A 27,613-nucleotide genomic window follows, 5' to 3' on the forward strand; every position below is an offset into this window, starting at 1 on the left:
TGAGTATCTCAGTACAGGGCACATCAAATAGCGTCTAGATAAGGGTGAATTTTCATAGCAGGCCCCAATTACTTTGCTCCGCTCCGTGGTCTGTCAAGCCAGGGAACACTTTGTGTGGCTGAAGCCAGGCTGTGACACTGAATAAGCCGAGCGAGTCGCCGCTACGACACGCTGCTGCCGCTCCGGGAGGTGCCGCCGGTGCTGGGGCTCTTCGCCGCGGGGCACCGACCGCCACCTAGCCTGGCCCAACACCGCCATTTCCTAGCGCTACCATGAACCGCCGCGGCCGCCGTAGCCGCGCATGCGCGGCCTCCTCCGTGAGGCCCCAGAGGGCGGTGCAAGCAGACGCTAGGTCGGTGCTGGGAGTAGTGGGTGGGTTGTGGTCCTCTTCCCTCACCGTCTGGAGCCATGGGGGACGTGAAGAATTACCTCTACGCTTGGTGCGGAAAGAGGAGAGTAACGCCGGCCTACGAGATCCGCGCCAGCGGCGGCCGCAGCCGGCAGACTTTCCTTTGCGAGGTGCGGGCAGCGTCTGCGGGGGGCCGCGGGGTAGGCAGTTCTGGGGAGGGCAGGCCGCGGAGGCCTGGCCGCTCTGCTGCCAAGGTGTGCAGGGTTCTTGTGCGTGGCGTACAATGCGCTCGGTGGTTTTGTGCGAGTGAAGCAGTTCGTACATATCTCTCGCAGTAAAAAGGAATCGGTTTTCTGAAGCAGCTTGTGTGCGTTGACCCTGTTTTTGTGTGCAGTTGAAATTACAGGCAAGGGCTACTGTGCATGACCGTCGTGAAAGGCTTTGGTCCTCTGTCGAACTTGCGTTGAAATGTACTAAGAAAATTCTGTTGGGTTGGCTGCTAGTCTGTGCGCTGCTGTAGCATTATTCTGTTTATGGCTCCAGATATTGTGGATGTGCCAGCAGAGAGCTTTGAATTTGGGTTGCCTCTGAGAAGGAGCAGATGCTAAGTGAGAGGCCATGTACAGAATGGGTTAGTTTGTGAACAACGTCGTAGATTTGCACTAAGCACCTTGGTTTTGTCATTATACCCTTTCTTCCCTGTTCATTTTTCTCACCAGTGACAAAGCTGAGAAGCACAGAGACATTAAACCAGTTTTAAAGGTACTATAACTAAGATTGAGCATTACTCAGATGAAATGGTTGTGTGGACAGTTATGTTCTGGTTTTTGTGTGTTGATGTCCTGTGGGCATCCATAGAAACTTAACAGATGAAAAGGATTAATGTTTTCTTTTGATAATTGTCACAGGCTGGTGAGATGGCTGTGAATCCAGTATGGTTACTATTTGGTTGTTCTGTTGGGTTAGGCTGCTGAAAATTGAAGTTCACTGTTTGGAACCTGTTAAGCAAAATACTAGCGGAGTGTGTTGTTTGATGAGAAAATGGCTATTGGCTATCAGTGTGATTCAGCACCAAAGGACATACGCAGTCCGGCACTTGTGGTGTGCAAAACTCTAGTTCGAGCTACCTGGAATGTTACACGCAAGCCTGCTTACTTTTTTTTTTAAGAACAACTAGCTGTAGTGAAAAGCTGTTCATCTCATCAGCAGAATGAAAGAGTGTAGATCAGAAATGTGCAAGTGCTCTACAGCGAAGCTGAAATGAAACAAAGTTGCTGACTGCAAATGCAAAAGAAGACAATAACTGTTTAAGATGAGGGACGGTTGCAGAAAAGCAGGTGGAAAATATCTGGTTAGGCTGAATTTTGAGTAAACATCCTTTCATCAAAGTTTGTAGCAGCTTGTCACATAAGCTGGCCTGATACAAAATTGCTGCAGTAAAGTTTGTCTCTTAATTTTATGAAATAGATTTTATCTTGCTAGCTGTAATAATGTGGAGCTACAGTAGAGGACGCACAAGCTCTCTCCTGTCCTCATGTGTTGGTTTGGTATTAAGGTTGAGGAAAGTGAACCTGGGCATAGTTTGCTGCTGTGTGTTGCCAGGATCCCTTCCTACACTGATTTGTTTTCTGTATCAAAGTTTTGGGTAATACTCATGCTTTCTGAGAACGGACTGTGGGTGTTTTCTTTAATAGGTATAAAGTATACATTCAAAACCTACGGAAATACCTATGTATGTATGAAGATATGTGACAATGCTTAGTAAAGTTTCTCCTGTTCTTATTAGCAACTGAGATTTGATGTTTCTGTCGGTGTTACTTTCAAGGCTCCTTCACTTGTACATGCCACAGATCATGTTTTTATTTACAGGTTCGAGTAGAAGGCTTTAACTATGTTGGCATGGGCAACTCCACGAACAAGAAAGATGCACAGACCAATGCTGCTCGAGACTTTGTCAATTACTTAGTTCGGGTGAATGAAATGAAGAAAGAGGAAATTCCATCTTTTGGAGTAAGCTGCTATGTACTCCTTAAAAAAGAAAAACCTTTAATTGCAGTGCTGTGCCTCCAGCTGCTTTTCAGCCCTGGAGTTCATTCAGTCTGGCACCCATGTGTAGTGAAGAAGACTGAATGTGCAGGAGTTCTGCTTGTGGTACTGGAAAGCTGGAATACATTTAGTGAAACTTGTAGGGTGATCTGGTAAAAACAGCTGTCTGTTGGTCTGTGTGATTGATGAGGCTGGAAAGAATTCGGAGTACCTGTAAGGTACAGCCTGACTTCGGAAATGCTAAATATTCAGACCTGACACTGAGAATTGTTTTAAATGCATGTTATGGTACAAAATGCTGTGCACTTTAAAGAAATAAAATAACAACAACAAAAAAATATCACAGACATCTCAAACTAGACTTTTTTTAATTGTTAATGCTTTATGCCTTAGATCTTCATGTGTAGCAAGATCACTGCTTTTTATAATGCTTTGTGAACCATGTGAGTATCAGCAGTGACTCACATAAAAGCTGAGGAGGAGGAGGAGGGTAACTCTTTACAGCAGTTTTGGAGAGTAGTAGATAAAGCATGAAGCCACATGTTTTACATTGGGAGGGAAGTCTTTCTAGTGCCTCATTAAGGATATATCTGTATTAGATAACAGTTTGATCAGTGGAAGCAGTGTTTATGGTTGATGAACAAGTAAGGGCTACTTGTTGGTTGGAAATCCTTTTATAGAACATCCACAAAAAGCCAAATATTGAGCAATTTATTCCTTTCAGTTTTTAAAAGGGTGTGACGGGGGGGGGGGTACTGCTGGGGGTAACTATCGTATAATGTTGCAGGAGCTCTTTAAACTGCCTGAACAGTTTTCTACCTAAATAGTAAAAAAACTTATTCTATACAAATATGCTGAGATTTTACTTAATTTTCTTTCCTAGCCAGCAGTGGGTGATATCCCTGATGGAGGATATGAAATAGATAGAGATGTTACTGGTTCCAGCTCTTCTTTGGGTGGCCCTCTTCCTCCACATTTGATTATAGAGGCTGAAATAGGTAAGTGTGTGAAAACTGTAGGTTGCATGTATGTGCATGTAATATATGCATATAGATTTGTGTGTGGTTTTCCCTCACAGCGTAATTCTGCAGACAGAAGATGGTTAGAAGTTACATAGTTAGAAACTACAATGAGTTTTAAGGCAGAGGTGTGAATGACTACATGAGGTCTGAGGGACTGGTTATGTCCTGTTGAGATAGCTGGGCAATACCTGTCCATTGCTAAGAATATGCATTGGGGCAGTTATTTTATTTTTTTCCCATCTGGTAGGCAATGGCCCGGGTGGAGCACCTGGAAACTCTGACAGTCGTGGAGCTCAGTGGGATCGAGGTGCAAATTTGCAAGATTATTATTCAAAGAAAGACGAGCAAGAAGCACAGGTAGTAAGTCATTCTATGGAGTTCTCCTTTAGTTCTTAAATAGGTATCTTTCACTCCCTTTAATATGTTATTAGCATTTATAATCAAGCTTACGGTTTCATCTTATACATTTTGCTGTTGGTTTTAACTTAAGCTGCAGATTTATTTGCTGACTTTTAACACAAGTAACTTGTTTAAGCTAGAAAAAGATCAGTTTGAATACTGTGAATATCCAGTTGTTTGTATATATTCCTTGTTGCGGAAAATAAGGAAATACTGAGAACTTTTTAGCATTTTCTGCAATGTATTAATTATTTTATAGCATCTAGGCATGTTTATTTAAAGACTTGTTGTCTGTTTAAAACTGAAATATATAAAAAACTAGTAAATGATACTTTTTTCCCAAAATTAGACCTCAGAATCAGAAGTGGACTTAAATGCTGATCTTCATGGGAGCTGGACCTTGGACAATGCCAAGGCACGCCTGAATCAGTTTTTCCAAAAGGAGAAGATTCAGGAAGAATATAAATACACTGAAATGGGGCCTGATCATAACAGGTTTGGTAGTTTTGGTCACCTTCTGCTTATGAAGGGGTTAGAAGTATTTTCAGTGACAGTGGCTAATCACACTTGTAGTGCTCCACAGTGCCATTTGAGAAAACTGTTTTTACAAAATCATCCAACAGAATCCTTACATTTTGAAATGGGAGTGATGAGCCTTTGTACTGAGTTCTGAGTGGCTGAAGAAATTTTTTGTCTTATGTTTTTCATGGATGAGCAGCTTTTAAAAATGATTACTGTGCTCTGGGTAACTGTTGAGGTGTCAGTTTGAATGGAAGGAGTTCCGAGTTGCTTGCAGTAATTGTATGACTGTAGTCGTGTTTGTATGCTTTGAGTAAATCTTAAATATGCTTACATTTGCTAATGTAGAAATGTCTCTTAAGGACATTTTTTTTAATATTTTTTGTTATAGTAAACTTTGGCAATGGAATCTTCTACTGGAAAAATTAGTTTGGCAGAATGTTCCTAAAGGAGTTTTGAGGGGCTTAAATTTCAGTTGAAAGCAAATGGATATTACTTTTTTGACTTTCTGCCCATTCCATCAGAAAATTTGCATGTGCCTCTCCCAAATGAAAATAACATGTAACAGATTGTGCATAAAGAATTGATGGGGTTTATTTTATTTTTTTTTACCCCTGTTTGGAATAGTCTTTACAAATCATCAAAACGTCAGGATATTGTATTATTCCTTGTGAAATACAATTATGTTTTGTGGTCAGAAACAATAGCATGCTGCTGCTGGGTTCTTATTGTTGCATTTGAGGTTGTGGTTTGGGTTTTTTGCATTGTATGAACTTGTATTCTATGAGAAGAGTTATTTTTAGAAAGATAAGTAGATTTTCTTATTGCAGTCTTCCATGAGAGTCCCACTTGCAGGGCTTCTGGTATTCTTTTGTTGTTGAGTCTTATAAGCAATTATAATATCTAAAGTACATATGTTGGAGTCAGAAAGTTCTAAATTCTCATTGAAAACCTATCTTCAAGTCACTTCATTTATGTTTTGAAGCAAGGACATTTCTTTCCATTAAGTGAGTGACGTGAAAAAATTAGTTTGTACAGAACTAGGAATTTTAAAAAACTTGTTGCAGGTGTAGTTCTTGAGCACATATTCATGCAGCTCATTTTGTTATGCCTTTTGCAGGTAAAAGCGTTAAACATATTTAAAAGTATATAAACTTGAGGAGAATAAAGTGGCCATCAATGACAGTATGTTTCTCAGCCTGCTTACTGTTCTTTCAGAAAGCATTTAAGGGTTTCTTAGTTACTACATCCAGGAAAGCTTGTGTGAATTACCCTGGATGGAATGGCAGAAGGGGGAAGTGACTATGCTGCAATGGACTGGGGAGGCATGAAACAATCCTAGTGCCCTCTAGTGTTCATTAACGGAGGGCAAATGATTGGATTTAATACTTTTGGTTATATAATAGGAGAGGAGTAGTTTCAGATGCTTTTGTGATTTTGAGGACAGTAATACAGTTTTGGTTTGTTTTCTTAAGAAATACCAGTTGCCATGCATCTTACCAATCTGATTTATTTTATTCTTTTGTAAGTAATGGTCTTTATAACAGATGTCAGCCTTGCTCTCAGATGTTTTTAAAGGAGAAATGTATTTTTGTTGTTAATCATAGTGACATGGTATAAGAACTTAGCTGGAAAATTTCGATTTAGAAACTTTATTTTAATTACAACAGGAGGGTATAAATTGTAAATATAAACATGGCTCTCCTAATACACGGAGTATGAGCTAAATGTTAATGGATGGGTTATGGCTTTTCTATCTTGGGATTCCATCAGTAGCATGGGATGCCTTTGCCTCCTTGTGTTCCCACTGCTGATGGTAGCAGCAGGCAACACCACAGATCTGTGTGTGTTTACACACGGGCTCCTGAGGCTGTACTAAAGAATCATATGGGATTCTGCTTTAAACTGATTTCTGGTGTTGCTGTTCTCCCCTTAGGTGGAGGAGAATGAGATTGAATGCTGACTATAGGCCTGGCTGAGAAACATACTGTCATCGGTGCCTTAGTTGGCTGTTGTGTCCCTGAAAGCCAGTGGCCTTCGACCCATGAAGCCACTGTGCCTGAAGGTCAGTTCACTCATAGTACAGGAAGGAGTTCTAACTTGAAATTTAAATCCCTCACTTAACCTTTTATTTGTTTGTTTACAGCAAGAAATGAAAGGCACAGATATAAGGTTCTGCCTGCAGCTGTGGAAGTGCTAAAGCGTAGTTTTCAAAGAGGATCTCAATCTGATAAAGCCCATACACCTTGAATCACATTGGCCAGTTTAAATCCTGGCGTATAAAAATTTGTCGTTAATTCTTAATCTGTGCAAATACAGGCTTAGGTTTGTGATTCTTGAAAACATGGATCTTGTTTTCCATCATCCTCTGACATACGGCTTTCTAATTTGTTTTAAGCCTAAATTAATATACCACTTGACATTTAAATGAATTGGTTAGATCCCTGCTATGCAAACAGTGACATTTGCTGCGCAGTTAGTTTTGACTGTGCACTGTTCCCAGAGTATGGCAGTAATGGCTTCTTGAAAATTCAAGTATTCTGTCTCCTTCCACGCAGATATGTTCAACGGTCTTTGACTAAATGATCTGGTTTTGTCTGTGCTTTGAGCTGGCCAAATCTGTAGCAAAATCCAGGGTAGCTGTATTAACTGTTGCACTGGGTTAATAAACGCATCGTACTCTAGTGGGTTACGTTAGTATAATGTGGGATACAGTTAATGGTGCAGTGGGATGCATGTTAATGCTACATTAACATGCTATCTTCTTTATAATTGTTGCCTTAAACTTAGACAGCTCAGCGCATATTTCCTAATAATGCGGCTTAAAATTTCTATGCCAAATGGCAGCATTTACAGGACTCTTCTTAACAAATCTGCCGGTTCTATAGCAAGTCTGTTATCTACTAAGTATGGGTTAAAGAGACTAAAAGCTGTAATGTTTTATCTTGGCCATTGATAAGTTGAGAATTTCTGACTGAGGGCACAGATATTTGCCTAGAAAAGTTGGAAAGTGGATATTTTTGGAGTGTCAGTGTCAGCTATTGGCAATTGTACCATTGTGTTATTTTGTTTACAGGAGCTTTGTTGCAGAAATGAACATTTATGTGAAGCAGTTGGGCAGAAGTAAGTTTCTTTTTGTTTCTGTCTTAACAAGAGATGGATGTTGGTACAGAGGAATAGGTCATACTTGTGGGTACAGACTTTTGTAGTTACATTTTGGAGCCACTTCCAGAAGTGAAGGTTCATGTTTGTGTTTGTTTCCTGGCGTCATACCTTTTTCCTTTCTGCTCTGCTTGTTGCATTCTATTGCTTGTCCATTACATGCTTCCACTAATCTTTTTTTTATCAGCACAAAGAACTACTTGTGGGACATGGTAGGCTTTGTTTGTCCTAATTACTTGTTCTTTCCATACCTGAGAAATGCGATGTCTAATACGTTCCCAAGGCAATGGGCATCCATACCATACCCATTTATGTAGAGCTTGCTGTGAAATTTGTATGATGCTGCTGGATTGTACAGGATAATCATAGCTCCTTAGACATTGAATGCAGAAACAAAACTTCACAGGAGCTCCCCAGGAAATCAGTGGCATTACACAGCTAGCATGAGCCAGCTGATGAAGGGACCTGGTGGGATTTTATGAGGGAGCTCTGGATTTATCAAGATTTGAAACTCTCCATGAAACCTGTCCTCTGGATGCAGTGAGCCCGTTTCAGAGTAGTATCTTCTGTGGCAGCTGTTTGACTTATCAGTTATTATAGCTCTGAACTTTCTGTGCTGCAGGGATTTTCAGTCGTGAGCATGGATCAAACAAAAAGCTGGCAGCACAGTCCTGTGCCCTTTCCTTGGTTAGACAGCTGTACCATCTTGGTGTCATAGAACCTTATTCTGGGCAGACAAAGAAAAAGGGAGAATCGGTGAGTTTGGTAGAAGGTTTGGAAATTGCTGCTTTCATTTTAATAACACACAAGCAAGGTGAGTTAGAATTTGTTCTCAATATTTATATTAACAGCTTACAAGTTAATAAGAATTTTGATTCTTTAGACTAGCAGCTGTTTCTGTTCTGGCCAGTGATTTGGATCAGAAATATAACTTCGTGTGTATTGAATGGAGCAGTAAACTAGTTTTACAGCATATCAAATATGATTTACAATAAATGCTTTTTTGAGTTTAAATTTTCTAGAAGCTTAAAGATTTCTGTTTATTATATGTACAGTTCTTGGCTATTTGGTTTCATTCTCTGGCACATTAACATTTTTTGGTATTTGGTTATAAGTTTAGGAATAATTTTCTCTGAAATTAAGCTAAGCTATTTAGAAATATTCTGTGGATTCTTGTTGGATGAAAGCTTGGCAAAAAGTTTGGAGAATGTGAATTCTGAACACAGAAGATGGCGCTCTTTGGCCTTATTTCACAAGTAACTTTGGTGGTACAGTATGCTCCTTAGCATCTTGCAGTTCTGGATTCTGTTGTCTGTCTTTTTGTGTATATGAACATATAGCTTTTAAACATTTAATAGGTGGAACCCTATGAGGTGTCGCTGTCTTCTGACTTAGAAAATCAGCTGCAAAAGACTGTACAGGAACTGTCCCTGGAGATTGTGCCTTCGGTGAGTATGTGGTTCAGACACTCGAGTATTTAACATCAGGCCTGCTCATTTAATACATTTATCTTTCTTTGCCAAATTTGCTTTTGGATTTATAGCCTGAAGATTCCAGTAATCCTGTTCTGATAAATGTTGGAAAGTTAGCCCATTTTGAACCATCGCAAAGACAGAGTCATTTGGGAGTTGTTCCGTGGTCACCACCTCATTCCAACTGGAACCCTTGGACCAGCTGCAATATTGATGAGGGTCCTCTGGCAAACGTAAGATAGCTTAAAAAATTGATTTGTTATTTTTCGCCATAATTCTGGAACTTCAAAATTGTATTCTCCACTCAGGTTTTAAAGTGTAAGCTATTCCAAAGGATAAAACACTACACTGATAATATTTCTTGAACTTGAGGAAGGAAGTCTTTTCCTTAGCAGGAGAGCTTTGTATTTAATGTTTTATTACATTTTATGAGCAGTAGCATCTTGGATGTCCCAATTCTTTTCTTTGTTTCACTTTTTGCCTGCTACTGTACAGCCCATACAAAGTTCTAACTGAAATTACAAAGCAAGTTTTTTGGGCATATTTATAATTTGGTAGCCTCTTTTCCCTGTATTTCCATCCTAGGACTTTCTTTTCTGGGAGGAGAGACTGCTGCAAGCTGGTGTTCACTAAGTCGCCCAGTTTGGAAGTTTAATTTGGCTGCTGTTACAACCTGGTCACAAAAGATGCCCAGGGCAGGAACTTGGCTTTCCTAAAACAGGGAAGGAGAGTGCTTAGAACCAAAGTAATAATGTAATACTTCTTTTGACTGCAGGTTTTTTCCATAAATGACATGAGTTTAACATTGATCATTACATATAGATTTAAAAAATATATAACTGATATATATTTGGATGGTGGTGTTTAAAGCGTAGTATGTTTACAGGCGTTGCAAATTGAGCAAGGTTCAAATCTCATTAGGATTTCTATGTGCTAGTCATGGTGCAGCTAACTTATTTTCAGTAAAGTCAACTAGCCTTTTGGTAACAAATTCAAATTTCTTCAGAATTCTTAGCTGAAATACAAGAGCTGGCTAATGTATTTCCTTCTTTGCTTACTTTTAGCTACTATTCTGTGGGTGGTAATGTGCTTACATTATTTTACTCCTTTCATTAAAACCCCGTGTCTTAATGATCAGCTAGGTCTTTCTTTAGCTTACTGTTGAATAAGGTGTTTTTCTCAAGCAGTTAAAGTTTTTAAATTTAAGCAATCATTATTTTTGAGAATTTTGGATCTTTCTGAGAAACTTGTTTGAGGATGGCCACTTGTTTGAGGAGGTGTTAATTTTAACACACTGGAATGAATGAAATAAAACAGCTCATAGGCCAAACTGACTTCAGGGACTTATGTAGGAAATGATCCTTTGCTCGTGTTTGGAGTCATTATGTTGCTGTGGCTGATTTTTATTCAAGTTCTTATATAGGTAGGCAGTGGGGTCAGGAAGTCTCCAAACAATGTCTTGTCTTGACAGCTCACTCCAGAGCAAATAAGCATGGATTTGAAAAGTGATTTCCTGTACCGTTTGGAGCAGGATCCAGAATTACAAAGGGTAAGTGTGCTTCCTGTAACATGGCATGTTTGCACTAGTCTTTATTTTTCAGAAGAGGTTGAATGTAGTGTATACAAAGTGTGAAAGACTGGATTTCAGTAGTAATAGGCACCAAGTTTTCAGAAGTGCTGGATGTTGTGCTTGGGTGGATATGGAGATCTGTTGCACTGTGTAAATAAAAAAAATGCAAACTATAATTTATTCTTACAAAGTTTTTGCTTTGTTTAAGTGAAACCTGTGTAGAAAAGAGACAAAGTATGGATGTGGAGCAGAATAGGGAATTCTGGGGCTTTGGGGTGGTGGGTTTTTTTTTTTTTTTTTAGATTTTTGAAATGTGCTGGATTTTTTTTTTCCCAGATCCAACAAGAGAGAGAGGACTTACCTGTAAAGAATTTTGAAAGTGAAATTCTAGATGCAGTCCATCACAATTCTGTTGTTGTAATTCGTGGTGCTACTGGTTGTGGCAAAACCACACAAGTGCCACAGTACATCCTGGATGAATACATCAGAACCAACAGAGCCGCAGAGTGCAACATAGTAGTGACACAGGTAAGGAATACATTACAAGTGCAGCCACTTAAGTTTTCAGATACTAGGAATCGCCTATTAAGATGTGTTTAGAAATGTGATGATCATTGCAGGACATTGTTCATAAAAACATCTCCTTATTCCTACATGTAGGAGAAACCACAGTGTTGTGTATATTTTTTCATTTGGAGTGTTGTTCTTTCATGTAGCTACAGTTGGGATAACCTGGCTCGTACCTTGCCCAGGTGAAAACTTTTTGGCAGACCAAGGGGAAACAATTTGGCAAATGCCACTTGGTAGTTCCTATATATCCTCACATCCTTCTGTAATTTTATGTGCAGCACTAACCACTTCAGAAGAAAAAAAGCATGTTGTTATAGTTATTACTGTTTAATAACTACTGTTTTATAAGTACTCTGTAAAGAAATCTTAGGGCAGGACACGTGTAGCATTTATAATTTCTTGTTTTCAATGGTGTTCCATTAAACTTGCAAATCCTTGTCACTAAGTTAGGGAAAACCTTTTCATCCCTCAGCCTCGGAGGATTAGTGCGGTTTCTGTCGCAGAGCGTGTGTCATATGAGAGAGGAGAACAACCTGGGCAAAGCTGTGGATATAGCGTGCGATTTGAATCTGTGCTTCCTCGGCCACATGCCAGTGTGCTCTTCTGCACCGTAGGTCTGTGTTGTTTTGTTTGTGTTTGGGGCTTATTACTTAAGGGTCTGAATTCTTTGAGTAGCAGCAAAAGCAGAAGTATGGTTAGATTAAAATTTTTAGGAACTTGATTTAGAAGATTGAACAGTTGTGGGTTTCTGATAGAAGTTTGCTGGCATGCTGTTGTCCAAAGATTAAGATTGTTGTTCAGAAGTGTGATAAAACAGGTCTAATACCATATGGAAATAATTTCTTGAAGAGATAAAATTGCTGTATATTGTTTGTCCTTAAAAGATAGAAGGGGAAGCAGTATTGGGTGGGAAATAAGAAAGAGTCTTTCTAGTAGTAATATTTCATAATCCCCACCATCTCTTGAACAAATGAAAGCAATTGGAGATGGGGTTCTAAAAAGTACTGGGCAGCTTGCACACTTCTTGATGTTTAAACCAGTGCAATTGGTATTGATGAAACAGCAAGGGGGAAGATTTCCCTTTTACTTACATGAACATTTACCTCCTGTGTCTGTTTAAGGTGTTCTTCTGAGAAAAGTGGAGGCTGGGATCCGTGGCATTAGTCATGTTATTGTTGATGAGATCCATGAGAGAGACATTAATGTGAGTTAGCTGGTGATTACAGTCCTATTTCTTGCTACACTTCTGTTTAACTTCTGTATCTGTTCTAGTATAAAAGGAAAATCTGTGTTGCTCCATGCTATATATGTGAGTTTCCCATCTTCAGTAAGGTTTTTACAAAGTCTTTATTGCTTCTTACATGGTTAGAAGAGCAAGGACTTGTGCTTCCTTGCTGCCCTATGGGTTTTTTCCTGTTAGGATCATCTTTGTCCTAGTCCTCTATGGAAAACAGAATACCACAGTACAAACATGTCTTCTCCAAATATGAGAGTTGAATGTCACCTTTTTTTTTAGAGTGCTTTTTATACTGACAATGTTCTATTGCTGTAACAAAACAGCACTGGTATTTACAGAAGCTACAGTCTTGATCTTGACACATTTAAATTTGGTTTTGACATGAAGAAAAATGACAGTAGAATTAGGGAATGGATTTTATGTAATTTAAGAAACGGGAAACATTTTCTGTCCCCTTAGTTATTCCGTGTAGTTTTCAATTTTGCCCACACCAACAATGCAAGAAACAGTTAAGTTCTGACGTGATGTTTAAGTTTGTTTTGACAGAATCTGGGGACTCATTTGGATGGAATTGCAATGCAGATTTTTCTGATGCATCTCTTCATCTACTAAGTTTGTATTAATGATATAAAATACAAGTTTCGAAATCTTGAATGAGACTGGAATTTTATCTGTTGAAGTAAGGGCCTGCCTAACTGCATGGTAAAGCTACATAAATGCTATGTTTAAACAGAACTATAAAAATTTGCATATAGCTGCACTGGATCATTCCTATTTATTTTATGAACTATGGCTACTTTAGATATAAATGAAGTTTAAAAAGACCTTAGGTTGTAATATATTGTTAGGAAGGAAGCAAACTATTTTTGAATGCGTTTCTTTAGTTTCTTTCATTCTGAGAAAAGAATAACGGTCCTTTGCACTGGAAATCCTAAAATTAACTTATCCCAGGAACTGCAGTATTTTCACAACAAAGCTCTGACAACTGTTTCTGGTTATGGAACACTTCTGTGACACTTGTTACTTCTCATATCCAGCAAGGCTCCTGTTCAGTAAATATATATGGTTTTGTAATTCTTTCTGGTCACTTGGGAAGATACTGATTTTTATGGGTAGGAAATTAACGATGCTTTTATTCTGTTTATATGCAGACTGACTTTCTTCTGGTGGTGCTGAGAGATGTAATTCAGGCATATCCTGAAATCAGGGTTATCCTTATGTCTGCCACCATTGACACTAGTATGTTTTGTGAATACTTCTTCAACTGTCCAATCATTGAAGTCTTTGGTAGAACCTTTCCTGTCCGAGGTAAATCATCGGTTGTACTTTCAGGAACTGCCTTCGTTTTTATTTTATTAGTCACATGCTTGAGGACTGTGATGAAAGCAAGATACGCATTTCTTGTAGATTGTCATGTTTTACAGATGCGGCTTACCCTGGGCAAAGAAGTCAGTAACAGTGAACCATTTCATAGCACCATTTTGTTTAAAAACACAAAGCAAACAAAAAATACTACCACCCCCAAAGCACTACCGCTTGGGGTATTTTTCCATTGGAGAATGATATGGTAATAGTAAAGTTTCAGATCAGTTGTCTTTGATATTAGAAGTAATGAAAATGGCTTTAAATCAGCCAGTATTTCTAAAACAAACCAGAAAAAAATAATGTGGAAGTATATTGAATAGAGGAGTAATCATAGGAATAGTGTGGGAATAATTCTGATACCTTAGCTGACAGCCAAGGAGTTTTCTCTAGTCTTGGCTTCATACTCTGAAACATCGTGATTACATCAGGGGGAGTTCAGGAGGTGATAAAAAGAATTGTTCCCTTACACAGGCTTATGGTCAGTCTTGATAACCAATTCTTGACTGTCCTTGCAGATTATTTTCTAGAAGATTGCATTCAAATGACTCAGTTCGTTCCTCCACCAAAGGAAAAGAAGAAGAAAGAGAAGGATGAAGAAAGTCCTGAAGATGATGATGTATGTTTGACTTCTTAATATGAAAAGTTATGCAAGTGCCAGTTAAGACTCTAGCTCAAGTGTAAATCATTGGGCGTTGTTGAACTTCACATTCTTAGCAGCTTTTGTATTTTCAATATCAAAGATTGTTGTTAACTTCAGAAATAGAATTTAATTTTTTCATTGACCTTGTAAACTTCTTTTGTTGAAGCTAAAATTCTCCTGTTTTGTCAACTTCCATCTCTAAAGGTAGAAATGACATGCTTTCAAAAGTGAAAAGATTGGTAATCTTGGAAGAAGAAATAGATAAAGAAATACGAGCTTTGCGATACCTTTTCAAGGGTGAAAATTTAGATTCTTTCCCTTCTTTTGCAGTTGATACTGTTAGTGCTCAAAGACATTGACAAGAAACTCACTTTCATGGTACAGCTTTTAATTTGTAGGTCTGAAACTACTGTTTAGGTCAGCTATTTGAAATCTTTAAAAAATGACTGGTTTTTCTCAAGAAGCTTCTCAGTTTATCCCAGTTCATCTGAAGTTAAATGAGTTTGATAGCTTCCTGCTGCAAATTTGTGTTGAGTTATAACTTAGTGCAATGAAATTATAATTAAGTTCTTACATTAGAAAGCTGGGGAAGCAGGATTTGAACTGCTCATTGGGTCAGTATGTGAGCTGTGCCTGAGATGGTTTCCCCTGTAAGCTACCCATGTATCTCATCTTACTATTTGCCTGACCAGCCAGTCTCCACAGTTTGAGTAAATTAATTTATATGATTTCTTTTGTGTGTGGTGTTTTTATTTGGTGTTTTGTTTTGTTTTTGCTTTGTCTTTTTTCAGACCAATTGCAACCTTATTTGCAGTGATGATTATGGCCCAGAAACAAAGCATGCCATGGCTCAGCTGAGTGAAAAAGAAACTTCTTTTGAACTCATTGAGGCCCTGCTAATTTACATCAGGACTCTGAATGTCCCAGGAGCTGTACTTGTTTTCTTGCCTGGCTGGAACTTGATATATACAATGCAGAAGCATCTAGAAATGAATCCACGCTTTGGTACTAGCAACCGTGTTCTATTATATTTCATATTTTCTGAAGGAAGCTATTGACTGCGTAAAGATAAGAGTTGGATGAGTGACATAGGGAGCTGGATTTGTTATGAGAATGAATGGGTAGAAATTATTATGTTGTGCAAAGAATAAATGAGATCCACGTAATGGTAGTTACTGACTTTCTTTTTTTCATGTTTTAGGAGGTAACCAGTATAGAATTCTACCTCTGCATTCACAAATTCCTCTGGAGGAGCAACGTCGAGTGTTTGATCCCGTGCCTGCTGGAGTAATGAAAGTATGAGAGCCTTCCTTGTTTGGAGTTGTGTTGTGATTTTGTGGAATGTGTTACTGACTTTTTCATATAACTTACATAGTTTGTCTTGCAGTCTATCTGTAAATTTTTCAGACCAAATATATTTTAATATGCATTTCCTGTTTCTTATAGGTTATTTTATCTACCAGCATTGCTGAGACTAGCATTACCATCAATGATGTGGTCTATGTTATAGACTCCTGCAAGTGAGTTCATGAAGTAGCTTTTTTGTTTTATAAACCCTATTCTTTGGAATGCAGAAAAGAATTCTGAACATGAAGAACTGCCTTGTGTTCCCATAGTCACAAAGCTGAATTTGAGGACTGACTCACTGAAGACAAACTTTCATTGTCTTTAGCTGTTCAGCACAGTTACAAATCTCACTGGCATTTCAGTGGGCCGGTTAGATTCATGCCAGCTAGATTCATGCTGGCAGTATTCATGTGAAGTGTCACTGGGTCTCCACATGTATTTGAAATATGTCATCTGCCAAAGGAGTATTACAAACACTTGGTGTATAGCTGATAGAGAAGAAGAAGATTTTTGTAGTCAGTTGCCTATGTTGTCTTGCTGTGCATGTTCTCTGAGCCCATTGCACACAGGCATCTCAAGAATTGCATGAGAATTTTAAGCTTTTGAGACAGTTGCAAAAATTGCATTCTGTGTATAGCTTGGGTAGCAGTTTTTTGTGATACTTTAGCTTCCAGGTAGATCCCTAACTAGCCAAAACTTAGCCAGTCATACAGGGGTGGTTTGCTTCTTAAAAGCAGTTTGGCTGCAAGGAATAAACCAAGAACTGATTTGGCAGGACTTGAGATGAAGAGCAGTTGATCTGAAGTGCTTTGTCGTTTGTTTTGTTTGATTGGTTTTTGTTGTTCTTTTTTTTTCTTGACAGACAAAAAGTGAAGCTGTTCACTGCTCATAATAACATGACAAACTATGCCACAGTCTGGGCATCAAAAACTAATTTGGAGCAGAGGAAAGGAAGAGCTGGACGTGTGCGTGCTGGGTTTTGTTTCTATTTGTGCAGCAGAGCTCGCTTCGAAAGGTGATGTTGTGCTCTTTAGAGATAAAGTAACCCCTGAGAGTTCCCCCAGAACTGTTGTCTGCTACTTCTGGTCAAACTGGGGAAATAATTTTCAGAAAGCACAGAGAGGAGGTGCATGATATCAGTTCACACTGGAATCTCGTTTTCTTTGCATTAAAAAAAGTTATATATGCTTATATGCTTTTGCCCATAGGGTGAGGTAAATAAATAGTTCATGGTATTAAGAACTTCACTGCAACCTACAGAACTTCTTGGGAGAAAAATAATGGTTCTTGGGAACTGAAGCAAGGCAGAAAAGAACTTTGTAATGAGGATAAGGCGCTAGTCTGCTTGCAGGCATTGTGGGATCCTGGCATCTTCATGTAACGGGCAATTCTGTCATTAAGTGGTAAAAAGGAGGGAAGACAGACGCTATTTTTGCCTCCATTGTCATTCTCTGGCCAGGAAGCCCCTTCACGCTGCTCTAGCATCTTTGCTGCTGAGACTTTTGACCTCTCCTATCTGCTAAGCTGTTTCTCAGTTACTGAGCAGTGAAAGTATTTTGCTGGCTGTAGAAGTCTACACAGCTGTTGCACTCAGTGTTTGATCTTTCTTACAAAAGTTTCAGTGCTCCTCTCTCAGCTGTTACATAGCTGTATTTTCATGTTCTGCTTTCTATAACCTCTGAAAGCATCAGTTGATTGAAAACTTCCCTGAAATTGCTCAAATTTATTTAGATTGCTGTCTAGCACAGTGGAGTGTTAAGAATTTTTGCCAGTGAACTTATTTTGGGCTACTAAAGTAATCATGTGACTTCATGACTTTAAGGTTACCTTTCTTCAAAGAATATAAAACCAAAATATACTAGCTCCACTGTGCCTAGGAATGAGAGTGTGGACTTGTACAGATAATCCTTTGAGAGATACTGTCTAAATCTGGTGCCAACTGCATCTGGTTGTGTTCAAGTTGTGTTGTGAAACCTTTTCTAGCTTTCTGTTGCTCACTGCAGTCATTCCTATAGAGTTCAGGTTTCAACCAGCAATCTAAATGACCACTAACAATGCTGTGCTAAAGGCTGTCTATTTCCATGAGGTCTTTCTTCTATCAGAAAACCACCTTTGGAAAGCATCCAGCAAAAATACTTCCTCTTAGTGATAAAAGCAGAAACATGCAGGACAAATTGGGTAGATTGGAGTTGATGGAAGGGCAACTAGAGAAGTGCTTGTGCATAAGGTAGGCTGAAAGCAGGTTGTCTGTCTTGAGAGCATAAGACCTTCCTTAGCAATGCAGGAGATGACCTTCAGAGGGGCAAGTGTGGAGCTGGATACAGCTATGCTGTGAACTGGGCTTCAGCCATGCAGACACTGTGTGGTCAGCTCGTACTGGAAACCACACCAGGTAGTGCCAATGTGAGGGCTATATCCTCTCTACAATTCCATTTAAAATTTACCCTGAGAATTGAGAAGCACAGAAGACGGATACTAGTTAGAAGTGCCTAACCTACAGGAGCACAATGAGACCTGAAAGGTTGGCTGGGAGGCAGTATTTGCTTTGGAGGGCAGTAGTTTATGCTGGGGGAATAGTGATCAAACCCTGTTTTGAGAAAAATGTGGGCTTTTTTGTTCTCATTCAAGACTTCAAACCCATATGACACCCGAAATGTTTCGAACACCACTTCATGAAATTGCTTTGAGCATCAAATTGCTGCGTCTGGGAGGAATTGGTCAGTTTTTGGCCAAAGCAATAGAACCACCACCTTTGGATGCAGTGATTGAAGCAGAACGCACGCTAAGAGGTAATATTGTATGTCTACAAGTTTTTTTGTTAATGAAGCTGACTCTAGGTGATTTGGAGTATAATGATCACTTACAAACTGCTTTAACATCTCTGAATTGTTTGTGTAGTAGCATGCTGTCTGAAACAGCAAGGTGTTTCCTGGATGCATCGTGTGGGTGGCTGTGTCTTTTGCAGCTGAAGAAATACTTGAATTCCCAAGTGGACAGTCATTCCTTTAAGAAACTTGAGCCTTCAAACTTAAGGCTTGTTTTGTTGTTTTACCAGTAACTTAATGCTCGCTTCCAGCTTCCTGTTTTCCAGCTGTGGCACTGCTGTGTATGACAGACCAGTGCCTAAGGCAGTTACAAAACTTCTATAAAAGTATTGAAGAAGAGAGGTCAGTAGTTTATTGTGTAATTACTGCCTTGTACAGTTTGCTGAGCCAAGATCTCAGTATTTTGCAAAGTACTTGTATCTCCAGTTTATAAATACGTAAGCACCAGTGTCCTAAACCAGAAGAAACTGAGGTGGGGGCTAAGCTGTCTCCCCAGTTTTTTGAAGGTACTAACTGGAATATGAGTAAAATGGAGCAGGGAGGAACCCTAAATGATGCTTTAGATTTAAAGTTGTGATCTCAAACATTCTCGGCATTCTTGGCAAATGTCACTAAATAAGCTCTTGAAATTTCTAAAAACTGAAATATCTATATGATTATTGATTTTAGGAAAAAACTGTGACACATCTACATTGCTTGTATACAGGAGGAGGACCAGAATGATGAACATAGCTAGGGATATGTGTTCAAATTTAATGACTTTTTGATCTAAAAATTGTTAGTATTTTTCTTACACTGCAGATAAGAAATGCAAAGTTGGGGAAAAGGTGATGTTTTCAGTTTTAACATCAAATAGCAGTTTCTGCATGTGCCTCTATTTCCTGGGTAGCCTGTGGGTTTGTTTTCAGTGTGTGCATACAATTAGTATGTTTTTATGATGGCCTGATTTGCTATTCTTCAAAATATTCTTCAGGCTTTTGGTTCAATAGATACCAAGAAAAATTGATTTCATAGTGGCTAAGGAGTCCTTTATTTGCTTTCCCATTTAATCACTAAGGTTATAAAGGTTGGGACTTTTTTTTTAAATGTAAAGCTTTTAGTTCTGCTGAAGTTTCCCAAAGTAGTTGTAAGTAAAGCATGTGAACCATAAGTTCACATTTTTCATTTATATCTTGAAAGAGTGTTAAAGATCACACTTGTATTGTTTGTCATGCTAACTTACTAAGAGGTTTATGAAGTCGAGTTTAATGCTTATGGCCAAATGGCTAGAGAGATACTAATGAGACCCTTTAGTCTGTACAGCAAATAGCCACAGGTATATGTTAGATTTTATTATTGACAGTGATTTGCTAGTTTGAGGATGAGCTCAGGTAAAAATTTTTAGGTAATGGAAGGCAAAGCCTCATGGAAGAGAAAGTTTGTGGTTATCTCTTTTTGATGAACAGAAGGTTTAGCTAACAGTCTTTGATAATAAGAGATCTTGTTTCAGAGCTTGATGCCCTGGATTCCAATGATGAGCTGACACCTCTTGGAAGAATCCTAGCCAAACTTCCCATTGAACCTCGTCTTGGCAAGATGATGATAATGGGCTGTATTTTTTAGTAAGTTCAGTAGTCTCAATGGTCTTATTGTTTCTCCGAGTTCTTCAGCCTCTAGACATGCACTCTACAAGAGAAAAAACAATACATTTAAATGAGCAATAAATGCTACAGCTAGGAATAGGAGACTGAATATTCATGAGAACAAAGGATAAATAACTTCAGGTATAGGGAGTAAGGTAATGAAATTCAGAGTTAACTGCAAGGGAGCAGTAGAGGCTAAGTAATTATGAAATAAGAGTGGGACTCAAGTATAGCAGTGAGCTAGAGGTGGGGATATGTGAAATGTGACACTTAGATAAGAAGAAAAATGAATCTACATGTTTTGCCTGGGAGAAATAGAGATCTGTTATTTGTAATTGTGATGGCTGTAGGGTCCTTTTCACCAGAAGATGATGTCTGGAGGGAAGATTAGACAAAGGGCTTGTAAGCTCTTGCTGTTGTGAAAGTACTGGAATTGGAGCTAATTTTTAACATCAGCTTCTGGGAAGGTGTTTCTGTGAAGAACTCTGGCAGAAAAGGGCCAAATTACTAAGGTCTCCTGTGGAAAAGTTTTTACTAGTATCAACAGCCTGTAGAACCTGCTGGCAACAATACTGTGAATAAACCGGATCCTTTTGTGATTTCTTTCAGTGTGGGGGATGCTGTTTGTACCATCTCTGCAGCTACCTGTTTCCCTGAACCTTTTATCTGTGAAGGCAAACGCCTGGGTTATGTCCATAGGAATTTTGCTGGGAGCAGGTTTTCAGATCATGTTGCTTTGCTTTCCGTCTTCCAAGCCTGGGATGATGCAAGGTATATTATCTTGGCATGAAATTTGGTGAGAAGTTATGGGTAACACAGGGTGAGCAGATCTGTGGCCAGACTAAATATGTCAGTGGATGCTATAACAGTTAGACTGTTGCACTTTCCCTTTTCTTGAACAGACTTCTAATTTCACTCTGTTTGTTTTTTAGAATGGGTGGTGAAGAAGCAGAAAAAAGATTTTGTGAACACAAAAGACTCAGCATGGCTACTCTTAGAATGACTTGGGAAGCAAAAGTCCAGCTGAAAGATATACTTATCAGTTCCGGCTTCCCTGAAGGTGATTCTGCTTGGACATAGTAATTTAATGACTGTGTTTTTCATTATGAGATGAGAAATAAACAAGATAATCTAGGATGAGCACACAAGCACAGAGGCCTATAGTGGATTTGCCATAAAGCCATTCTGCTTTTACAGCTGCGTTCAGATGAAGTTTTAGTGCTGAGTCATTCTGTCGTATTTGTTAAAACCAGAGAAGCTGTGATGGCTGTGGAGCAACATAGGGAGATTTTGGAGGCTGAGGTTAGGGCTGCAGGATTAAAAATCTGTTAAGCAATTGACCTTAGAGAATTAACTGACTGATCTTTCTCCTTCACATGTTGCATCTCCAAAATGTGCCATGCTGTGCTTCCTCCCTTCTTTTCATTAGCTTTAGGGGGGAGTCTGTGTGATCTAAATAGTGTGCTGTGCCCTATGATTTTTTGGGTTTGTGCCACAGGAGGGGTGTGCAGTAGTGTTGCATGTTATTATATTTTCTAAGAAAGAACTTCAAGTTGACCAGGTTCTGAATTTGCCTGATGTTCCTGAGGAGCTTGCTCAGTGAAATGGCATGACTGGCTGGATTCAGCAGATGTTCCTCTCTTCCTCCTCTTTTTAATTTTTTATTTTTTTTTTAATTCTTCCCATGCTGCTAGGATCATTGCTGCATTTATCCTTAACTTTATTTCTGGGCAAGATGACCTGAAAACAAGCCACTAAAGACTCTGGGGAGGTTTGTAACAAATAAACTAATGAAAACATCCATTCTGACCTCCCCCAAAAGATCTATCTCCAAAACAAATGACAGTAAACACACTGTGGTGCAGCACATTCTGGGCAAACCCCTCTTTCCTTGTTTTTGAAAAGCTCAGGAGAAAAAAATACCTCTTTTGTTAGTAGTATTTTTCAGCTTTTTTCTCTCCATGAATAAGTTGAAAATTGAATCTAGAACTGAAATGTTTTGAGTTCAGAGGTCATTTGAGAACAGATGCATATCTACCAGTTGATTCAGTCAGAAAATGCATTGATCCAGGGTCCTAAACAACTCTGCTGCACTGTCCTACGTGACCTGTGGATGTGAGCCAGTCTTCTGTTCTCTGTCAACAGAATGTTTGATGACTCAACCGTTTAACAACACTGGACCGGATAATAATCTGGATGTTGTAATTTCTCTGCTTGCTTTTGGGGTCTACCCCAATGTCTGCTACCACAAGGAGAAGAGGAAAATTCTTACCACTGAGGGGCATAGTGCACTCATTCACAAATCATCTGTCAACTGCCCTTTCAGCAGCCAGGAAATCAAGTATCCATCACCTTTTTTTGTTTTTGGAGAGAAGGTAAAGACTTCGAATTTGTTCTTGATCGCTTGCTACCAAGTTGTATTTCTGCCTATCTCTCTCTTGCCATAAGAAAAAACCTACACCATGCAGTATTTAGATTGGTTTTAGGGGAGTTGGTTTGTTGGGTTGGTTGGTTGGTGTTTTTTTGGAAGGTGAATCTTATGTGGTCATGGTGTCACTCAGCCTTCCAGTAACTTCTAGTCAACTAAATGCAGTAGAAGTAGAGCTGCATAGAAAGTTCCTGTGAGTTTTGTGAAAACAGGCCGGTCACAGGGAAAGATCTAAATTATTATCTTCTTTAAGAGATTGCTTTGGGATCTCTTCCATACTAATTAGGCACTAAAGAAATTTTGCCTGTATTGCCCCTGCTGCTTATGAATCCAGAGGCAAAATGGGAGCATGTAATACGGCAGTGGGGTGCTCTCTTTCTGGCATGTAGGCAGTTTGTCATCTCCTGAGGACAACTCCCATTTCCCAAGCGTCTCATAAAAACTCTGAGATGCTTTCCTCAGGGTCTCCATGACCTCTTCCTCTATGCCATTAATTTTGTGTACTTAGCACATAGTGTACATGTACACTTTAACCCCTGTGTCCTCTCATATGCTTCAGTGATTGCCAGCATGAATGCAACTGCTCCTGCTCACCCTTTTTTCAAGGAGCATATGAAGGCAGTGCCTTTATCTAGGATGTAGCAGGAGATAGTTCTTGAGCTGCCGGCCTGCTTGTGCTGCCTGTGCAGTTACTCCAGCACAGTGATGGTGAGGCCCCGAAGCTCTGTTCCTTGTTGCTGAAACCACCTGTTTCTTCTTCAGAGTTTCTTCTGCCTGGGAAGTGCTGTAAAACTATGTTTGGGAACAAGCACTGAACTAGCAAAGCCTCCCGCTGTAAGGAGAGCCTTTAAAGATACAGCAGAACTGATGCTGTAGGGGTTTCTTTTTTGTCACCTGTCAGCAGTGGTTAGTTGACAATTACAGTTTGTTTATGCTAATTTTTATATCATCAGTCCTTTTTCCTGACATGCAGCTTGTTTTAGTAATGGCAAACAAACCACACAGTAATAAATGGAATTTTGACTCCTTTGGGTGCTGGCTGTGGGCTCAACTTGACACTGTATTTCTGCGTACATAGTTCAGAGCTGTAGTGAGGCTTTGTGTCTTCTTCACCCTTTATGTCAGGATCCCAAGTGGGTCAGACCTTTGACCTGCCACAACCATCTCTGTAAAGTGAGTTCCCCTAGAAACAACAGAAGACTTTTAAACTCGAAAAGCTATGCTTTATTAAACCAAAATACACATGGGAAACCGACTGACTTAACACAGTGGCTTAAGAGTGGCTAAGAGAGGACCTGGGTGAGACTGGGGTGAAGGAAGGATTTCTATTCAGCTCTCTTCTTACCCATTATGTACCTGCTAAAAGACAGCTTCTCTCTGAGGATGGGTTGTCTGTTTTTTTGCTGCATTTAGCAGTCTCTCACTGACCTGCAAGTTCAGTGCTCCTTGCACTGGCCATTTTTCTGTCACAAATTCAAGTCTGAAAGTTTCTCTCTATTGAGCATGTGTGGTAACTTCCAGGTGGGAGCAAATCTTCTCCCAGAGGTACAACAGACTCTACCCATGATGCTCCTCTATGAAAGGAAGGAGGGAGAAAGGCAGCTATCAGGGTGGGAAGCTGAAATCCTAAGTACTGCTCTTCAGTTCCTCCTTTAAAATGAAGGGCAGTAGCCTGTGTAGTCAGTGTCATTATTTCTGGCTCAGGACAGTTGGCTTGATATTTTCCAAGTGCTCACTCCAGGTACAAGCTTAAGGTCTTGTTTCTATAAAATGACAAAGTGGGTTGGCTGCATGGATGTGTAGCAACTTCCAAGTTTGCATGTGTAGGCCCCTACTAAAGAAGCAATGAGCTTCCCATCACGGCCACAGCAGTGACAAAGGTGGAAGATAATTCAGCTATGCCTTAGTCATTTTTGGGTTGGCAAAGTGTAAGATAGCTTAGCTCTTGCAAAACATCAGCTGCATAATTTCAGACATGCAGTGATGGAAGAACTAATACTTTAAAATGGCAGGTTGTTTTGGTGTTTAGTTGGGGGTGTTTTGTTTTGGGTCTTTTTTTGTGTGGGTTTTTGTTTTGTGGGTTTTGGTTGTGGGTTTTTTTTTTTGTTTGAGGGGTTTTGTTTTGTTTTACACTAGCCAGTGCTGAATCCCCGTAAACGTCTGCCTCACATTCAGTTTTGTTTGCACATGTGCTCTTGTAATTTCCTATCTTTATACCTAGGGTTTTTTTGTGCAGGGGGTTGTTTTTGTTACAGAAAATTCTCTGGTTTCAGTGGCCAGAGGAAGGTGTAGAGATCTGTTTTCCATTTCAAGAGTCATATTCCTCTTCCACCTGCAGATTCGAACACGAGCTATCTCTGCCAAAGCAATGACCTTGGTGAGCCCGCTGCAGCTGCTTCTCTTTGCCTCCAAGAAAGTCCTGTCGGATGGGGAGCTCATTCTGGTAGATGACTGGTATGGACCTCCTTGGTGCTCATAATATGCAAGTGTGTGAAAGAACACAGACTGAGGGCGAGCATCTGCTAACACGATGTAAATCTCTATAGAATAGGAACCCTGCAGCAAGCTGTGCACTATAGGCTAATTGTGAAGGCATTACATTTGTTTCCTGTGAGGAAGGGAGGGGTTTATATTGGCAGTACTGTTTCATGCAGATTGTCTGGTTAAATTGAAAACATAATACCAGGCGGTTTCCATAAAAATGACTGGGTTTTTCCCCTTTAACTGGAATGTGAGTAAGGGTACTATATGTTTTGCACCTCGTCTTCAGATAGAGGCTGAGGAAACCTTGTTTTTGAAGTCCCAGAATACAGTTTGAGGAGAGAAATGGTTGTTTTTATGGCCATGACTAAATACCATCTGGTTTTTGTCTTCTCCTTGCCCAGCTCAGTAAAATGGAGGTTAAGAATTGCTTCAGCTTAATTCACTAATATCCAGTCTCATGTTTTTAGGTTTGTTTTTCTTTTTAATCTTTGTTTTGGTGCTAGGGGTTGTATATTGGTGACGTTTGTGTTAAATTTCAAGAGAAAATGTAAGCAGATAGATAGTTATATCAATGCCAGATTTTAGGGATCCAAAAAATTTTGCTTTCTGAATTTCATGCTCTTTCATTGACAAATTCATATGTCAAAGATGAGAATATAGATTTCTGGCTCAGTGTGTGCATCACTCAATGAAAACCCACTCTACAGAACATCTTTCACAACAGGTTGTCTCCTAGAAGTTGTGATACATAAATATACTAATTTGTGCTCTAGGATCAAGCTGAAGATGTCCCACAATGCAGCTGCCTGCATCACTGCTCTGCGTGCTGCAATGGAAGCTCTTGTTGTGGAAGTGACTAAAAATCCTGAGATGATTCGGCAGCTGGACCCAGCATATGAGCGAATGCTGAATATGATCCGTCACATCTCCAGGCCGTCAGCTGCAGGCATTGGTCTCATGGCTGCCAATGCAAGGTTAGCTTGGCTTCATTGACTTGTGCAGTTGGAGCTCTGGGGTCAGGAGTGCTCAGTACCTCTGCCCCCAAGGACAGTAAGAGCTTGAATAGAGCAGGTCAGAGCTGTTAGCTCCCTGCACAGTGGCTGCAGAAATCCAGAACTAAAACCATGAGGAGAGTTTTCTCCTGTGTGGACAGGAGCCTTAGACTTTTGTTTCAAAGTCAGTAGTCTGCATGTATGTAAAAGTGTCATGTTCCGACACTGAGGCAGGTAGATCATTGCCTGTTTTCACAGGAAGGACAAATGGCTCAGGGGAATAAAAGCTGTTAATGTCTCATCCAAAACATGATGACTTTTAAAAAAAAGAGAATGCAAATTTATTTTGGGCAAACCTATTGGTCTTTGTCTCTGGAGATAAAATAAATATTTGTGTTTGCATTCCTCCCTTGCCCCTCAATTTCATGGCTTACTTCTGAAGCAAAGAAAAATGAAAACACTTGTGAGCTGTTAGTAATCTAAGGCAAAAAACAGCTTTGATGTAGACCCCACTGTGCTTTGTGAGGAGCAAAATGAAGATCACTGTGCTCACATAAACAGGATCAGGGCTCTCTGACTTTTTGAAAGCTGGAAAAGTGGAATTGAGAGGGAAAACTCACTACAGGTGTAGACCTGTGTGAAATTTAGAGGGAGAGACTGCTTAGGTGCCATGAGAGGCCATTCCTAGCTTTTCTTTACTGAAGTGGACAAGGTGCAAAAGCACAAGTGTAATTCAGTCATTGCATTCTGTTAACAGATATTAGAAGCATTTTAACTGAGCATCTTGGCAATTGGTCATTCCTGTAATTAAAAAAAAATAGAATCTGTAAGACTGCATCAAGTATGTAATATTTTTTTTTGCAGGTATGGCGATGGTCCTCGGCCCCCCAAAATGGGTCGCTATGACAACGGAGGTGGCTTCAGAGGCTGGGGAGGTTACTCACATGGCTCTGGCTACAGGGGTAGAGGGTACCATGGCTACAGCTACTCTGGCAGGTGCTCAGGAGGAAGAGGATACCAAGGTAGCTCCGGGAGAGGCTACGGAGGTGGGGGTGGCTATCGAGGAGGAGGGTTTCAAGGAGCAGGTGGTGGCTATAGAGGAGGCTATGGGGATTCTGGGAGGGGTGGGTGGTAGTTACAGAAGCTCAGAGGACTTTTTCCACTTTGACTGAAGTTCCTCTTCTGAATTCCTTTCTTGCTCTTACCAGTTTGTTTGCCATTTCAGTTTCTTAGTACAAGTATAGCTCTGTAATATATCCTGCCGTTAAGAAATTTACTGCAAGTTGTATGATTTAGTTCTCAATAAAGCATTTGGTTTAAAGACTTATATGCTATATGTTGAATTTTATATTTGGATTTAGATTTTGGAGCTGTTCTGATGTTAGTTTTGTTTGTAGAAGGCAAAAGGTATTCTGAGGAAACCTTTTCAGTGTCTAAAACCATTCTCTGCCAAACAAATTTCAAATTACAGAACTTTGGCTCAGTGGGGGTTTTCCTTTGTTATCTAATAAACTGTGCAAATTGGTCTTGCTGCAGTGGTTCTCTGTCTATGGCAGGCAGCACT

The 27,613-nt window shown here is 39.7% G+C and overlaps 1 protein-coding gene across 7 annotated transcripts; it reads left to right on the top strand.

Annotated features, from left to right (window-relative positions):
• The first annotated feature begins 323 nt into the window (after positions 1 to 323).
• Positions 324 to 27,376, top strand: DHX9 (DExH-box helicase 9). 7 transcript variants are annotated; one of them, XM_061345678.1, is made up of 27 exons: positions 324 to 519; positions 2,219 to 2,359; positions 3,279 to 3,399; positions 3,638 to 3,777; positions 4,166 to 4,311; positions 7,412 to 7,458; positions 8,120 to 8,253; positions 8,856 to 8,945; positions 9,041 to 9,202; positions 10,441 to 10,518; positions 10,876 to 11,067; positions 11,582 to 11,723; positions 12,231 to 12,313; positions 13,498 to 13,654; positions 14,227 to 14,327; positions 15,143 to 15,356; positions 15,553 to 15,647; positions 15,798 to 15,871; positions 16,561 to 16,713; positions 18,327 to 18,487; positions 20,013 to 20,124; positions 20,755 to 20,916; positions 21,078 to 21,205; positions 22,291 to 22,520; positions 24,912 to 25,027; positions 25,831 to 26,031; positions 26,914 to 27,376. In XM_061345678.1, exons 1-27 carry the CDS (start codon positions 409 to 411, stop codon positions 27,182 to 27,184), a joined length of 3,762 nt encoding a protein of 1,253 aa, XP_061201662.1. In that variant the 5' UTR covers positions 324 to 408; the 3' UTR covers positions 27,185 to 27,376. The 7 variants fall into 7 exon arrangements, with proteins under 7 accessions (XP_061201662.1, XP_061201663.1, XP_061201664.1 ...); XM_061345679.1 differs by having other exon boundaries at positions 3,638 to 3,774; XM_061345680.1 differs by having other exon boundaries at positions 3,665 to 3,777.
• Positions 27,377 to 27,613: the final 237 nt, after the last annotated feature.

The sequence above is a fragment of the Neopsephotus bourkii genome, unplaced genomic scaffold, assembly GCF_033783945.1.
Source record: "Neopsephotus bourkii isolate Nb327-2 ecotype Australia unplaced genomic scaffold, CSIRO-AGI_Nbou_v1 NB_234, whole genome shotgun sequence".
Classification (NCBI taxonomy): Eukaryota; Metazoa; Chordata; class Aves; order Psittaciformes; family Psittacidae; genus Neopsephotus; species Neopsephotus bourkii.